This window comes from Dermochelys coriacea, chromosome 6 (assembly GCF_009764565.3).
Source record: "Dermochelys coriacea isolate rDerCor1 chromosome 6, rDerCor1.pri.v4, whole genome shotgun sequence".
Taxonomy (NCBI): domain Eukaryota; kingdom Metazoa; phylum Chordata; order Testudines; family Dermochelyidae; genus Dermochelys; species Dermochelys coriacea.
The window spans coordinates 121,994,309-122,010,218 of NC_050073.1; the positions used below are offsets into that span (position 1 = coordinate 121,994,309).

Genomic DNA, 15,910 nt, shown 5'->3' on the forward strand with positions numbered 1-15,910 from the left:
AAACATGGCACTTTGCGAGAGAGAATACAAGGTTAGCAGGATTAGGAGCTCCTATCTGGTACCTAAAGATGAGGATTTCTGCCATTTGAGAGGAACTCATTGGTTCCTTGTTTGCTAAATGATGTAACTGGGCATATGTGTTCACATTGATTATTTGCAGTACGGTAGTGTCTAAATGAGAGCACAGACCCATTGTACTATTGCCTGTACAACTAGTGGGAGACAGTCCCTGTCCTGGAGAGCTTACAGTCTAAATAGACAAGATGCACAAAGGGTGAGAGAACAAACAGAGGTGAAAGTGACTCATCCAAGAAGCTGAGAACAGACCCCAGATATCCCGAGTCCTAGTTTAGTGCTTTGTCTACTGGACCAGTTTAGCTCTCTGTTGGTGTGCTCCTTCAGTTGATCTCCAGTCCCAACAAAGGCTGTTCCAGAGAATGATGTCCTGCACCCCAGTTCTGCAAGCAGGTACATGTCGGATGACTCTTGTGCCCTGGCATTGACTTCAGTGGCTCTCCACACTGGGACACAGGTCCATTCACGTGGCTCCCCTCGGCAGGATCGGGGCCCTCCCTTTAGAAATTTTGTAGTGATCTTTTTCCTGTAAGTTCTGGAGCGAACCTGTTAATGATGGTCTGTTGATTGTCCTCCAAAGGAAGCAATTTCCACACGCAAGCAATGACTCATTTCCTCTCTCAGAGCAAAGATGTTGAACTAAATTACGGCCCTTCAGAGAGAGAGAGAGCATGGCTGCAGAGGTGGAAGATGTGCATGCAATGGACCACATGTATTCCTCACGTAGCAGCACTCTGTGAGAAAGGATATCCAGCCAGAAAGGAGTAGCCAAAGTAGCACCGCAGTGGGGGCATTGTAGGTAAAATGGAGATGGCACTTTCCTTATCAGCCCTGTGTCCCACAGCTCTTAATATCCCCAAGACATGCACCTTCTGGGATTGAATATTCTCTTGCTTAATGTTTTTTTTCAGCCTGCTTCAGAATAAAGGCTGTATGTGCTGAATAGGGTTAAACCACACTTGTTTCTTGGGGGTTGGCTTGATTGAAAGTCATTCACTATAATCCCCCCTGTATTCCAGCCCATGCCTCCTCTCCTAGCTTGGCTATCCCTAGGGCTTCTTTAACTTGGTACCTGGCACACTCTTTCAGGCTTTCACACTCTCTTTAGCACTGTGTAGGCTAGTGGCTAGAGCACGGGCCTGGGACTCAAAAGATCTGGGTTCAATTCCTAGCTTAGCCACTGCCCTAATGGGTGAGTCTGGGTAAGTCACTTCCCCTCTCTGTATCTACATTTACCCATCTATCTAATGATGCAGTCCTCCTTTGTGAAGTGCTTTTAGTTCTACTGATGAGAAGCGCGATGTAAGAGCTAGGTGTTTTATTATTATTATTACCTGGAGGGCCTCTCTTTGTATGCAGGGTGGCGTTACATGGGATTGGAAGGGATGTCCTGGCTCATTGGGTCCAGGCCCCAGCTGTCACAGGCAGCCCCAGCAAATAATAAATAAGTTCCGCCTTGAAACCTGTTAGATTGTTTGTTTGCTCCCACTACTCCTGTTGGGAGGCTGTTCCAGAACCTCCCTCCTCTGTCGGTTTGAACCCTTCTGATTTCCAGCCTAAATTTACTCACAGACAGTCTATACCTCTTTGTTCTTGTGACCCCTTATGCATTAGCTTAACTAGCTCCTCTCCCTCCCTGGGTTTCCTCCTGCTGATGTATTTATAGAGAGCAATCAGATCCCCTTGCAGCCTTCGTTTTACCAAGGTAAACAAGCCCAGCTCTTTTGTTAACCAGCTACATTAAGTCTGCAGGGTTCCAACCCATGCCAGCCGGGGATGGAGCAACAGAAGAACCCAAGTGCCCAGTCACACAAAGGGTTTGTCTGTGTCGTGGGGGGGGGTCTCCAGATAATCTCTTGGTGGGTCGGAGTTACCCGAGGGTGAGAGAGATGTTTGCACTGTTAACACAGTGTTGTTTGGATTCTTGTTCTTATTTGCATGTGGATAACTCAAGATCAGCCTTAGGGGTTTGTGGTTTTTTTAACTCTGCCCTTTGTCTGTCCACTGTCCTGAGAGGAGAATGCATGATTTCCTTGTGAACTCAAGTATCGGTGGTTTAAAAATAACAGAGTGCTCAGTTACTATGGCCACAAGTAACCACCTAAGTTATTTTCCTTCCCTTCCAAACATCATACTGAGCTATGATACACCCACTGGGTACGCGAGAGAAGGAAGTTGGGTTTGATTGGGTGATAAGTAAGAAGGAGCCTTGGAGATCAAACACAACTGTAGATGTGAGGATTGTGCGTGTCAAGTTTTGGTGTGAACTCTGCATCATGCTCAGCTTTACAAACAACCATCCTCCTTATCTTTCCAAGCCCTGCAGCAAGCGGTAGATCGTTAATGCTCATGGCAGAACAATCTCTCAGTATGCGGCTGCAGTTGGGTACGTGCCTTGTGGAATGAATAAGCTATGAGAGATGCAGTAACCTGCAGCTGTAGGGCTAGCAGAAAGAAGTGAGCATATGAGTGCATATCAGGCCCATCTTCCTGTCCTGCCACCGGCTCCCGATCAGCTTTTGGTGCCAGTTTAAAGCCTTGTCCTAATCTTCAGGTCAATTAATGGGTAAAGCCCCAGCTAGATTGAAGAGTTCCTCTGGGACAATGCAGATCACGAATATCATGACAATGTGCGTGAGAGCCAAGGACAAAGCATTCTCCGTTGAGGGGATCTAGCTATGGAACAAACTTCCAGGGACAATCGAGGTCTGGCCAATCCAAAGACTGATGATCTCAAGGAAACGCTACACACCCTTCCTCTCCAAAAAGGCCTTCCAACTGTGAGAATGCCATTCCCCGCTTCTGCCCAGCAAATCTCAACCAACCCACAATCCACCCTACTCCTGGAACAAATGAATCCAACAGTACATTAATAAATTTTTAAAAAATCAAAACCAAAACCTACCCCAATCAGAGCTTCTACCCCATAAAGGGAGAAGTGCCAGTGGCTCTGTGAAATCCATAGGGACTTCACTGTTGCTATTAACTTTACATGGAAGGTGTCCAGACACTGTAATTATGGACAGTGGTATTAAACCTTAAGCTAAATAGATAGGACAACTGAAAATTCTTGGTGGTCATCTTATTTTACAAGCTAAGCAGGCTTGGAAGTGGTTAATGCTTGGACCCACTGAAAATCTTTGGTGAGGTGTCAGTGGTTACTCTTAATAATTGTATATGCTGAGGGCTCAGGGTCAAGAGGAGGGGTAGTGAATTCGATTGCTATGACTGCACACGCAAATGAGTTGGATCCACTGGCTAGTTAGGCATCTTACAAGCCATTGGCACCCCAGTCCCCCGATTTGTATGTGCAGGCGGTGGATGCACAATTGTATGTGCATTCTTTTGCATCGACCTCCAGCATCTGCCTTAAAACATGTGATCCTCTCTCCCGACTGATGGGAAATAATACTCTGTGCTGACATTTCCACAGGTTGAGTTCTGCTTCCGTTTTCTCACTTGGTTCCCATGAACCCCTTCCCTTCCTCCATAACCTGATCTCTGCAGAGGAGTTTCCAGGAAGTCTGAAGGAAGGATGGGTCTGCTGGCACAAGTGGTACCCTCCTCCCACACCTTCCCAAGCCTCGCGGCAGGATCCATTGGGTTTCCATCCTCTCTGTCTGCTGATGGAGAGGAGGCAATCTGGTCCATGGTGTTTCTAAATGGAACCAGCCCTGACTTTAATGTCAGAGAGTAAAATGACTATAAATCAACCCAGAGAGGGGAAATGGGCAGGCATAGTTCCCCCCAAAAACAGCTCAAGAAGTAGCCGGGCTCACCATGCCCTAGTCAAAGCCAAGCTGAACATCAGTGGCCTTTTGACCCCATGTCCTGTCAGTTACCTTCACCCAGCTTGGAAACCTGCGAGCCTCTGCCCATGCTTGGAAAGCAGAAAGAGGGAAGCTTTGCGGCTGGGAAGGGAATCCGCCTGCCGGAGGCCGAGTGGTTACATCTTGCTCCATAGCACTAGTTTCTGTACTGCACCTCTGGCTGGCTTCAGTTACACACCCACACAAGCCACGCTCTGACAGAAGGGGGAGAAAATGTGTCGAGGGCACAACGTGAGTGTAACAGAATTAAAGGGATAGGACTGATCAGCAATAGTTAAGGCACATTACAATCCTCAAACAGTAGGGTAAATAATAATCATATTTAGCACCTCTATGGAGCCTGATCCAAAGCCCATTAAAGTTAATGGAAAGGCACCTATTGACTCCCAGGGGTTCTGGATCATTTTCATCAGTAGAACCTAAAGCGTTTTTTATAATGGTGGTGGGCACTGCCATCTCCATGTTAGAAACGGAGCACAAGGCCCAACTTTCCAAAAGCAGCTTTGAGGGCATCAGGGGTGGGGCCCACAAATCGAGGCCTTCAAAATGAATGGCTGCCTCCCAAAAATGTGGGATGGGCCCGACATTGTGGAGAAAGTCAGAAATAGAGCAGGGGACAGATCCCAGGTCTCCTGACTCTTGGGGAAAGCTCGTCTCTTTGCTTACCAGAAGGAGGATGTCTCTGGATGTTTTTCTCATGACACTTTTACTCCAGAACAGCGTATGATGTCATATGCTTGGCTTTTCCAGGACCCGAAGTTAGACTAACAGGATGTCCAGCTATAAACAAAAGAACAATCATTGCACTTTCAATGAAATTGTATTATTAGATTACCATTCAAGCGACCAATATGTGTTTTCCTAAGGGCTTGTCTACGGGGGGAAATGTACCAAAATAGTTATAGTTATTTTGCTCTAAATTCCTGTGTGAATGGTCTTATTCCAGAATAATTATTCCAGTTTAACTATTTTGGCAAATTTCCCCATGCAGACAAGCCCATCGGGACATCTTTAAAGAACAGGGACAGAGAAGTTTCCTGGAAAAATTGGGGGTGATCACATAGAAGATTTGATTTAGGACCAAATTTCCCCATGCAGACAAGCCCATCGGGACATCTTTAAAGAACAGGGACAGAGAAGTTTCCTGGAAAAATTGGGGGTGATCACATAGAAGATTTGATTTAGGACCAAAAGTTGGTTGATTCTTTAAAGATACTGGAAATAAAATGCTTTCTTAAATACTGGCTTAATTGTGTAATTAGGAAGCACCTATAAGACTCCTAGCAGTGTTTGACAAAGTTCCTGGCTCACTGACTGCTAGTTAAAACACTGCCTGACTGCAGAGTTTCCAATGGGTCTATGGGAAGGGGATGAAGGGCTTATTGGCCTGCATGCAGCATTGAATCTGAGGCAAGTTAATGGGAGTCTTTCCATTGACTTCATTGGGCTTAGGATCAGGCCACTTGTGAGGACTGAAGTCTGAAGGGAGCTAGAATAGAGGCTGAGAATGCACCTCAACACATGTGCTTACGGGTTGGGTCTACACTGCACTACACTACACTACACTAAAACACTGTGGCTGGCTCGTGTCAGCTGACTGAGGCTCACGGGGCTCAGACTACGGGGCTATAACATTACAGTGTAGACGTTCAGGCTAGGGCTGGAGCCGGAGCTCTGGAACCTCCCGCCTTGCAGGGTGTCAGAGCTCAGGCTCCAGTCTAAATCTGGATGTCTACACTGCAATTTTAGAGCGCTGGAGCCCGAGTCCCATAAGCCTGAGTCATCTGACACAAGTCAGTCGCGGGTGTTTTATTGCAGTGTAGACATACCGAAAGGGGTCTGTGGACACTGGAGTCCTGGCTCGCACAAATGCCATCGCTGGAGTCCAGCATAGTGTTGTCAGGCCCAGAAGTTCAAAAAGCATCAGTCAGGTCCCCAAAATCACAAGGTTGGCTTAAAAAAAATCAAGAGCTTTTTAAAAAACCCAATACATGTTGAGTTCTGTTGATTTCTGTCTGGTGTTTGAGCTTGGAGGGGCGGGGGTGTCACCTTTTCAGCTTTTCTCTGTACCCCGGCGGACTAGGGTTTTTATTAAAAAGTCAGTGCTTTGCTGAATTAAATGATACTTCTCTTGTCGCAGCCTTGGTCTGTCTTGTCTGTTTAGCGACTGTAGGCTCTTTGGAGCAGGAGCTCTCTTGCTATGTCTTTGCACAGCATGGAGCCCCAATCTCCGTAATTCTACTACCACTGTTGTTATTATTTATGGGTATTGTGGGAGAGCCCAGGAGCCCCAGACATAGGCCACAACCTCATTGCACTAGGGCACAGACCAAATGCAGAACACAATGATGGTTCCTGCCCCATTGATTCTGGGCTGCAGCCATAGGCATAGAGGGGATTTCTGGGTGAGGTCCTATGAATTTTAGTTGCAATCCTGCAGCCCTGATCTTGGTTGGAACCTCTAGGTGTTACTGTAATACAAATAATGTGGAGTTATCTGTTGCTTTGGATATCACCTGTCACCTTGGAAATGACTGCTGCGTCTGATGCCGTGTTTTAATCGCATTGCGTGATCACAGAGTAGGCGTTGGTTGGGCAGTGATAAAATGTTTGTTTAAGCTGAAACCTCGTGAATCGCAAAACCAGTAAGGAGAGTTACAAACAAAATCTGAGGGTTGCACAGATTTGAAAGAGGAGCCTGGCACGTGTCCTGATTGGCGCAGAGCCATGAAGGGAGGTATAGAACAAAACACTTGTTACAGCTACAACTCGTCTTTGTTTCTCAGGATAATGTTTTAAACTAGGTTTGATATTTAAGCCAACAGCAAATAACAAACACCTATCTGCAATGGGGCATAATTTGTGCCACGGCAGTTTATTATGCCATGTCTCTCTTACAATACGTTCACCTCCCGTTTATGATCTTTCAGGAGACTTAAAAATATAGCACCCGTAAAACCTACAGGAGTTGGTCGTGGAACTTTTCCATTGCTGTAGTGAAGAGTCATGACAGTATTTTGAATTTACAAACAGCTGACTGATGTCTAGAGGTCACTGTAACCCTCATCGAGAAGCTAGACATACTGCGTTCTGAGTTACTGCTGGATAGAGTATGATTTCATAAGACACGGCTGATATTTGGGAACTTTCACTACTGGATCATGCTCAAGGTTTCTTTTTCCAGTGAAACTGTGTAGGACACAGAGCTCTCTCTCTTGGCAGTTGCCGGTACTCTCCCTGTTGTTCCAATGTACTTTTATTCTAGGCAAGCATCAAAGCATTATTGAGGGCCATAGGTGTGAAGAGTTGATCAGATTCTGGGGGAATTAAAGTAAAACCCAGTTTAACGTTTGCTGAAACTAGACAACAATTTTTTGGGTAGGGTTCATTATCTCATGAGGAGCCACGTTAATTTCAAGGCTTCAGGTTCCTACAGAAAACTCAACGGTTGCCACAGTGATCACTTCAAAAACAGCCCCCAAAAGGCTGAGGGTCAACAGAGGCACACGAAAGAGGGGGACGATCCAGGCCACAAGCAACCTGAGGAATTCATTGAAATCTGGTTCAGCTGAGCACAGTCCCAATTCAAGAAAGCATCCTCATTGTCCCTGTCGATATAGGACAGCACTTAAGCACATGCTCAAGTCCCAAGCACCTGCTTAAATGCTGTCCTGAATAGGGTTAGATTTAAGCACCTGCCTAGGTACTTTCCTGAATTGGACTATATGTTGTGACAAAGTTCCTCCTCTACCTTGGTGGGTCTGGCACTTATTGGTGGATTTGCTCGCCTCAGAGATTCACGGTAGCCCTCAGTTTGGCTGTTTTCGTGAACCCACAGTTCAGGTCAACTTCTCCTGTGTCTGACCAGAAGTTGGGAGGTTTGGGGGGAACCCGGGCCTGCCCTCTACTCCAGGTTCCAGAGTGCCTCCTGGAACAGCTGTGTGACAGCTACAACTCCCTGGGCTACTTCCCCATGGCCTCCTCACAGCACCTTCTTTATCCTCACCTTAGGATCTTCTTCCTGATGTCTGATAATGCTTGTACTCCTCGGTCCTCAACAGTCCATGTTCTCACTCTCAGCTCCTAGCACCTCTTGCTCCCAGCTCCTTACACGCACACCACAAACTGAAGTGAGCTCCTTTTTAAACCCAGGTGCCCTGATTAGCCTGCCTTAGCTGATTCTAGCAGTTTCTTGATTGGCTGCAGGTGTTCTAATCAGCCTGTCTTAATTGTTTCCAGAAGGTTCCTGATCTGGAACCTTCCCTGTTACCTTACCCAGGGAAAAGAGACCTACTTAACCTGGGGCTAATATATCTGCCTTCTATCACTCTCCTGTAGCCATCTGGCCCAACCCTGTTACAATGTCTTATGTCCGCCTGGACACTTCCTAGAAAATCTTCCTTACACATCCATCCCACTAACATGTCTCTGTTGGTTTATGCACTGTTGTGGTAGCTATGCTTGTCCCAGGATATTAGAGAGACAAGGTGGATGAAGGATATCACCTCACCCACCTAGTCCCTGTATTTCATTTATATTATTTGACACACACACAAAAAAGGGAGGGGGCAGTTCAGCTCCGTTTGCTGCTGATCTTTTTTGTCCTCCTCTTTTTAAGCAGCTCTTTCTTTGGGGCTTATTTTGATTTTGCCCCACCACCAGTGTTTTGGTAAAGTTGTTCGATCAAGCTGCCAAAGATGAGGAAATTCCAAAAATCGAAGGTAGCACCTATCACTTTCATTCATCCATGTTGTGCATGCTATCTATTTTACAGCACAACCAGATCTCACAATTTTATCATGAGGCTTGTGATATCTGGTGGCTTTTTACTTTAAGCCCCAACTCCTGGAGTTATGTGATTTATGTGAGCATCTCCGCTTTCCTTTAAAGAAAAATAAGAGCATTTCTAGCTCTTGTGATTAAAGAGAAGAGCATGACAATGTGACTTGAGTGTTCCCTAAAAGCTCATAAACAGAAGGCAAAGAAAGAGAACCCCACATGTATTCTTTTTGACCCAATCCCATGGTTTATCAGGGCCTGACTCACGGTTTTTGAGTGCTTAGATGTGGCTATGCTGCTTTTGTGGTATACATTCAAACCGAAAACGAATATTTTGAGTCTTAACATTTAACAAGGATTATAAAAAGCTACATATGTATGACTTGGCTGGGTTGAAGTTGCAGCCTTAAGTTTGGGAAATTCCTGGCTTCTCCTGAGTGTTGGAATTCTCTACTTTAATCAAGAAAGAATGCTGGATTTTTGCATTTAGCTGTCATGCTTGGAGGGTTTTTTAAGCGTGTGGGTGGGGGAGATAGAAAAATGGGAGCTACTCAGTCTGCAGAGATTCCAGACTGTGCTGGGTTGAGCAATAGAGCCTTAAGGACTTTGATCTGTTGCTGCTAGACCAGAAGTTTAAGAGATTCGCCTCCAAGGGTAACTTGCATGTTCTAATTAGATAAGCAGCCACCCTGAACGGAGGCCTCCTGAGTTCTGTGTTAATGGCCTAGAACATCTTTGCAGCAGCTATGGTTTAGGGCAATGTCAAGATAGAAATTGCAACACCGTCCCTCTTTTGATTAGATGGTGACCTGTGCCTGAGATTGTAAATGTTTTGGGGCAGGGACCATCTTTCTGATCAGTGTTTGTACAGTGCCTAACACAGTGCGGACTTGGTCCAGGACTGGGGCTCTTTGGTGTTATGGAAGTCCACATAAATAATCATAATTAATAATTAATTTGGAAGGGTCTCGCCAAGATTTAAAAGTCAAGCCAAGTTTGAAGGAATTAGTTTGCTGGATTTAAAGGTGTATAAGCGTAAAATCAGTAAGACAGTTTGCTTGTATTGGCCTTCCATCAGGATGTAGATACTATATATTATCGGTCATTGTTTGTATCATCGTAGTGCCTAGGAGTCACAGTCAGAGAGCAGGTTTCAGAGTAGCAGCCATGTTAGTCTGTATTCGCAAAAAAGAAAAGGAGGACTTGTGGCACCTTAGAGACTAACAAATTTATTTGAGCATAAGCTTTCGTGAACTACAGCTCACTTCATCAGAGAGCAGGACCTCACGGTGCTAGGCGCTGTACAAACACAGAACAAAAAAACAGCCCCTGCCCCAGGCTTTGCTATTGCTGCCAACAGTGTCTGATCGTAGAAATGCAGGGCTGGAAGGGAACTCAAGAGGTCAGAGACAACACCAAGTAAACCTAGACCATCCCTGGCAGGTGTTTGTCCAACCTGTTCTTAACAACCACCAAAGACAGGGATTCCACCACCTCCCTTGGAAACCTGTTCCAGCACTCAGCTGCTCTCTCGGATTTGAAAAGGGAAAAAATGCACTTTTCTTTGGAATGTTTATTTACTTATTTATGTATTTTTACAGCAAGGGAAGCTTTTGTCGAAGCAGGAAAAATGCTCCGGGGATATGTAATAACAGGACTGTATGCTGAAGATGATGCATTGGTTCTGTAAGTGTTTGGTTTTTTTCCTTTTTGGTAAGAATATGAACTGATCTGCACCTGAGTGAATTCCATTGTATTTTAAGGACCAGCACTGCTCTGTAAACAGAGATGAGTGACAGGGCATGGATCACTTGATTACCTGTTCTGTTCATTCTCTCTGGTGCACCTGGCACTGGCCACTGTCGGAAGACAGGATACTGGGCTAGATGGACCTTTGGTCTGACCCAGTATGGCTGTTCTTATGTTCTCATGATAGCTAACTATGAGAGGACCCTGGGCAGGAATGCAGGAGAACTGGATTCTTTCCTGGCTCTAAGAAAAGGAGTACTTGTGGCACCTTACAGACTAACAAATTTATTTGAGCATAAGCTTTCGTGAGCTACAGCTCACTTCTGCCACTGACCTCCTGGATAAGCTTGGATAAGTCACTTTATGTCTCTGTTGAAGGAATCTTTTCCCCAGTCTCAGTTGCTAAGTTTTCGCTTTCTTGTCATCTCACAACCTTGCTAGTTCTCTACCTACAGAATTGTCCAGGGCAGGCAAGATCAAACTTATAATGTAAAAAAAAAAAGAAAAAGGCAGAACCTCCCCTTTTTCAGAGTAGTGTGGGGGTGTGGAGAAAATGTTCATCCCTCCTTCATCCATCAGGAAGAAGAAAAAGAAAAAGTCTCTCTCTCCCTTTTTTTCCCCTTTGTAGGTTACTTTTAGCTGCTTATTTCTCCCCGGCTTCCTGTGAAGAGTGGGGCCTGATTCAAATCCCATTGAAGTCCGTGGCTGTCTCTCCAGACCCCATTCCTTCAGCCTTCAAAAGGGCATCAATCTCAGTTTATACCCTGGGCCCCAAGAGTTTCTTTTGTACCCGTGCTATAAAGCCATGTGGTTCGGAATCAATAGAAGGGAAGCCCTTTTCTAGAGTTTTAAAGCCAATGTAAATCTTTGCCCAGATCCTTGTTGACTCTGCTATATTGCAGCGAGCGGCTGCTGGCCATTTCAACGTTCAGACACACGGCGCTAGGTGCTTCCTCTGTGCTGAGCATCTACAGTTTTCCCATTGGGGCCGGTGAACATAGACCCCCATTTAGGCCGTGATTCAGCTGACCACCTCATCACGTGCTCAACATTAAAGCAAATCAGGGCCTTCGAGCTCGCTCCTGTGAGGGGCCGAGCAACCGGGGCCAGATTTTTAAGGGTGTTCGGTTGTCTGAAGAAGCAGATCGACACCTAGTAGGATTCTCAAATCACCGAGGCACCAGACTCCCGTTGACATTGGTATTTACAGCTTAGGGACCTATCTGCATCTTTTGGTGCCTAAGTACCTCTACAAATCAGGTTTTCCATGCTCAATCCAGCAGAGCACGTAAGCACATGCCTGACTTGAAGCATGTAAGGAACCCCACTGAAGTCAGGGCCAGACTGGAGAATCACAGTGGTCCCTTCTGACCTTAAAAGTCTGAGTCAAGCACAGAGTTCAAACGCTTTGCTGGATCCTAGAGTGCTCAGGACCTTACAGGATTGAGACCCTGATGACTTCAAGTCTCTCTCCCTCCCCTGCCTTTCCCCACAGTGTACTTACTCCAGCCCCTAAGGACATAAACAATGTGTTGTGCGTAAGATGTTGCATTCAATTGTTGTAATAAACCATTTTCCTGTAGGGCCCGTAAATATGCTGTTCCTCTTCCAGCACTGCTTCTAGCTAGGCGTGAAGCTCACAGAATAGATAGCGTCCTGCTATCAAAACAGAGTGCACCGGACATAGTTCAGACAATCAGGTCCCAATTATTGGAAACATTTGTAAGTATAATTGCTGCGTACGGTAAAAATAAATGCACTTTCTCAGTTACACGGGGAGTTCATGAGATATTGCATGACCATCTGCGATGTGTTCATCGATGTGTTTAAACAATTGCTGAGAGGGTGGGGTTATATCTAAGTGGTGCCTAGGCTTTGCACCATTCCACTGGAGGGGGGTGAGTTTCACACCCACATGCGTTGTTAAGCCTGCTGGATTCATATGTCTACGTTCCAGCGTTTTAAACATGTCCATAATCTGAGCAGCTTCCACCCAACGTATAAATGGCACCACTCCATAAAATGAGCCCCTGCATTCTTCTGGTCTTGATCCTTTCACCCTAAAACCCATCTCACTTTGTTCTCTTGCAGCCAGAAATCACAGTGGAAAATCTCCCCGACTACTTGAGCCTGGAAAAACCCTTACTGATTTTGTTCAGCGATGGAGGCCTAAATCGAAGAGTGAGAATGGAAATGTTGAGTTTGGCAAATGGAAAAGGCCATGAGGCATTTCTTGCTTGCTGGATGAACCTGTAAGCATGAAAAAACATGTTTGCTTCTTTCCAGGACCCTAGCTCACAGCATTCTGAGGGATGCTAAAGCTGGTTCTGTAGTTACTGAAAACACCATCTAGCTGGTTTTTTAACCGGTTATTCAGTGTGAACTCACTGGGAATCATGGCAAGGTTGCCTGGAGAAGAAGGAGGTCCATGCCAGTCCTATGTCTATATTCCTATGCTGATGCTGAGTTATTTAGCAGTGATTAAAGTCTTTAATAATGTAGGCATGTACAACAACAAAACAGTGACCCAAAGAATCAAGTGCAGTCAGAGTTGAATGATGACTATCCGTGTTCAAGGAAAACTACTAAACTATCGACTACTAAACTATCAATAGCCTTGTTCTTGTAACTGATGCTGCCCTGGCATTTATTTTTCATCCATAGGAGAACAGGGTCAATTAATTCTTGCTGAAGGAGTTCATTTGATTGATTTTACTTTCTGAGTAACTAACGTGAAAATACTCATGAACAATGCAATGAAGGGCTGGGTGTGGGAGAGAAATATTTCAAAAGAAGGGCGAAAGAATTAGAGCCAGAGAAGGGACCGGCCCCGCCCATCCCCAAACAACCAACTTGCACAACAGAGCAAAGCTGACAGCCAAGAAAGATGCGGGGAGGGAAGATTTTTATCCCATCCCCCACATGTATTTTTAATTATTCCATCTTTTAATTTTTTTCTCTTCCCCGAGGCACCTCAATAAATTAATTAGAAAGTGCTCTGTATACTGAGAACTGTATTGCAGGGTGGGGAGTAATTTAGCTGATGGGGAAGGAGCAAACAACCTGGTTGCCAGTAATGTGCGGTATATAAGCGCCCCATGAACTTTTGGCCTTCTCAAATTCTCCCTCCCCACCTCAGTCCTCCACTGTTCTTTATTTAAAAAGACAAATCACCTTTTTGGAAGGAAGAAGTATCATTTCAAAGAGGAATAGGTTGTGTCGTTTAAATGGCTAGACTGGGAAGGAGATGCCTGTTTGCTTTATAGCTAGTAAAATGCACCTCCTCTTCTAGGGGGACATTCACTGCGGTACAGAAAACCAGCCCCACGCCTCGGCAACACTCATCGTAGGACTTCAGTGGTTCATAAGACTGATGCTGATCATCTTCACAGGAGTGAAGTCACCCCCCCCCCGTGCCCCTACACAGTGGGCCACACTTCCTCCCTATTAAATGGTCACATTCACACAGATACATTAGGTCTGATCCAGCGGAAGCACATTTACTGTGAAGCACCATGAGTAGTCTTATTGACCTCAGTGCAACTGGCCACATGCTTGAAGTTAAGCACGGGCTTCAGTGCTTTGCTGGATCAGGGCAGAGCGCTCAGCACCTCGCAGGATGTAGCCTTTGCTAGGGTGACTAGATAGAAAGTGTGAAAAATCAGGACGGGGGTGGGGGGTAATAGGCACCTATATAAGAAAAAGCCTCCAATATCAGGATTGTTCCTATGGAATCGGGACATCCTGTTCCTGTCTCATTGCTAAAGTGTTCGTGAACAAGTTCAATCTGATCTGTTCTACAGGAAAACCACTCCTGTAGGCAGAGGAGCCCTGAAGGCATATTTCAGCATACCACCTCCTCTGCCACTTCTTGCCTGGGTGAACTTTCATTCCAGTGGTGAAGTGTTTGCATTTCCTTCGGACCAATCTGTCACCGAAACGAACATTTTGTCTTGGCTCGAGAAATTAATAGCCGGGCTCGAGATTCCCAGCGGTAAGTATGCATGTTTGTGTGATGTTTCTAAGCACTGTGCTCAATTGTCTGTCATGGTTATTTAAGGATGGGAAAGTACAGTTATTCTGTGCTTGAGCCAAAGCACAAATAGTCCAGCCAGAAAAGACCACTTGGATTATGCAGTCTGAGGTGCGGCGCTTTGCAGGACTGCTTATTTTCCAGAGCCGGGTAGGAATTGTTCTGAACTGCCATCAGTTTTCTGCAATAATCCACAAACCTGTATTTGACCCCCGTTACTGAGAACTGGGCTTTCTCAATGCTGACTGCTAATGAAAAGCCTCCTGAGTCTGCCCCAATTCTCATACTAAGAACTTTCAGTGCTAGGCATGCAGCCTTCCCGTGCATTTACTGGCAAAGTGCTGTATCGGTGGAAGGGGATCTGGTGCTTCGCACCGTAAATTTTTTGAAGATGGAGTATTGTCATTATTAGTAACTGTGCAGTGGCTTGTGTGACTCGGGAATTGAGGTGGAAAAAGCCAAAAAGCTTTTCATAATTCGTCCCTACAACATTTTCAGACTCACAATCACTAAACTAACACTCAACTTTGGAGCAAAGTGAAATATAAACCTGGTGTATTGTTAATGACACTGGGGCAAGACCAGGTGTTTTCTGAGGAGATAACCTAGGGCCTGATCCAGACCCCATTAAAGTCAATGGAAAGACTCCAGTGGGTTTAGGGTTAGCTTCGTAGTGGCCAATAACAAGATTGTGGACATCCCTTTTTAACATAGTATCTACCAGCTGTTATCCCCAAATCTCTTTTCCTCCACAGCTAAAGACATCTCTACATGCACATGTACTTTGGGTAGTTTCTTATAAGTGGCGTCTTTTTATCCACTGGAATAATTCCTCAAAGATCCTAATTTCCAAACCATTTCCAGTCAATGCCTACAGAACCAATGGCTATATTCTTTAGAGTACTGTTGAGCTCAGGATAGCACCTAGATCCTATGGCGACAGGTGTAGTGGTAGGGCTGATCGATAGCGGGGATGGCACAGGCGAACAGGAGATGGAGCCTGAGTGCTAACATCTAGCACCGTTCCTGAACGACTCTTTCCAAACTAAAATTTGGATAAGCTGGTTCGACTGGATTCTAGAATGCTTGTTTAAAGCCGACTTATCCAAACACAGCAGATGTTGGCAATGTCAGCGCGACTCACATACAGCAGCTTGGACAAGGGGACACGCTTTTTGCCAATGGTCTCGTTGAAATGCGCGTCCCTTTCTTCCGTTGAAAATTTTCAGAATTTGAGACGTTTTGAGAAGCACTAAACCCCTGGAGACGGTTTGGTGATTTGTCCCCCTCTAGTGGCAGACTCATATTAGGTTTATGAGTCTGCTACTGCTTCCTAATAATAGACTGGTTGTTGGTGGAGATAGAACTCAGGACCTAGTGACCTAAAAACATGGCTTCTACTTCCTGAGCTAAGAATCGGTGTGTGCACCGTGAGGCAGCAGCT

At 45.5% G+C, this 15,910-nt stretch overlaps 1 protein-coding gene across 9 annotated transcripts in view; it reads left to right on the plus strand.

The window, feature by feature from the left end:
* Positions 1–15,910, plus strand: part of TXNDC16 (thioredoxin domain containing 16) — an 86,951-nt gene that overhangs the window by 66,627 nt on the left and 4,414 nt on the right. For 7 of the 9 annotated variants that reach the window (XM_038405212.2, XM_043516284.1, XM_043516283.1 and 4 more), the window contains 4 exons: positions 10,286–10,370; positions 12,017–12,155; positions 12,525–12,685; positions 14,237–14,427. In XM_038405212.2, the coding sequence (XP_038261140.1) occupies positions 10,286–10,370; positions 12,017–12,155; positions 12,525–12,685; positions 14,237–14,427 (576 nt within the window). Of the gene's footprint in view, positions 1–10,285; positions 10,371–12,016; positions 12,156–12,524; positions 12,686–13,097; positions 13,430–14,236; positions 14,428–15,221; positions 15,284–15,910 lie in introns of those variants that run through there. The other 2 variants (XM_043516282.1, XM_043516285.1) reach the window with 2 other exon arrangements.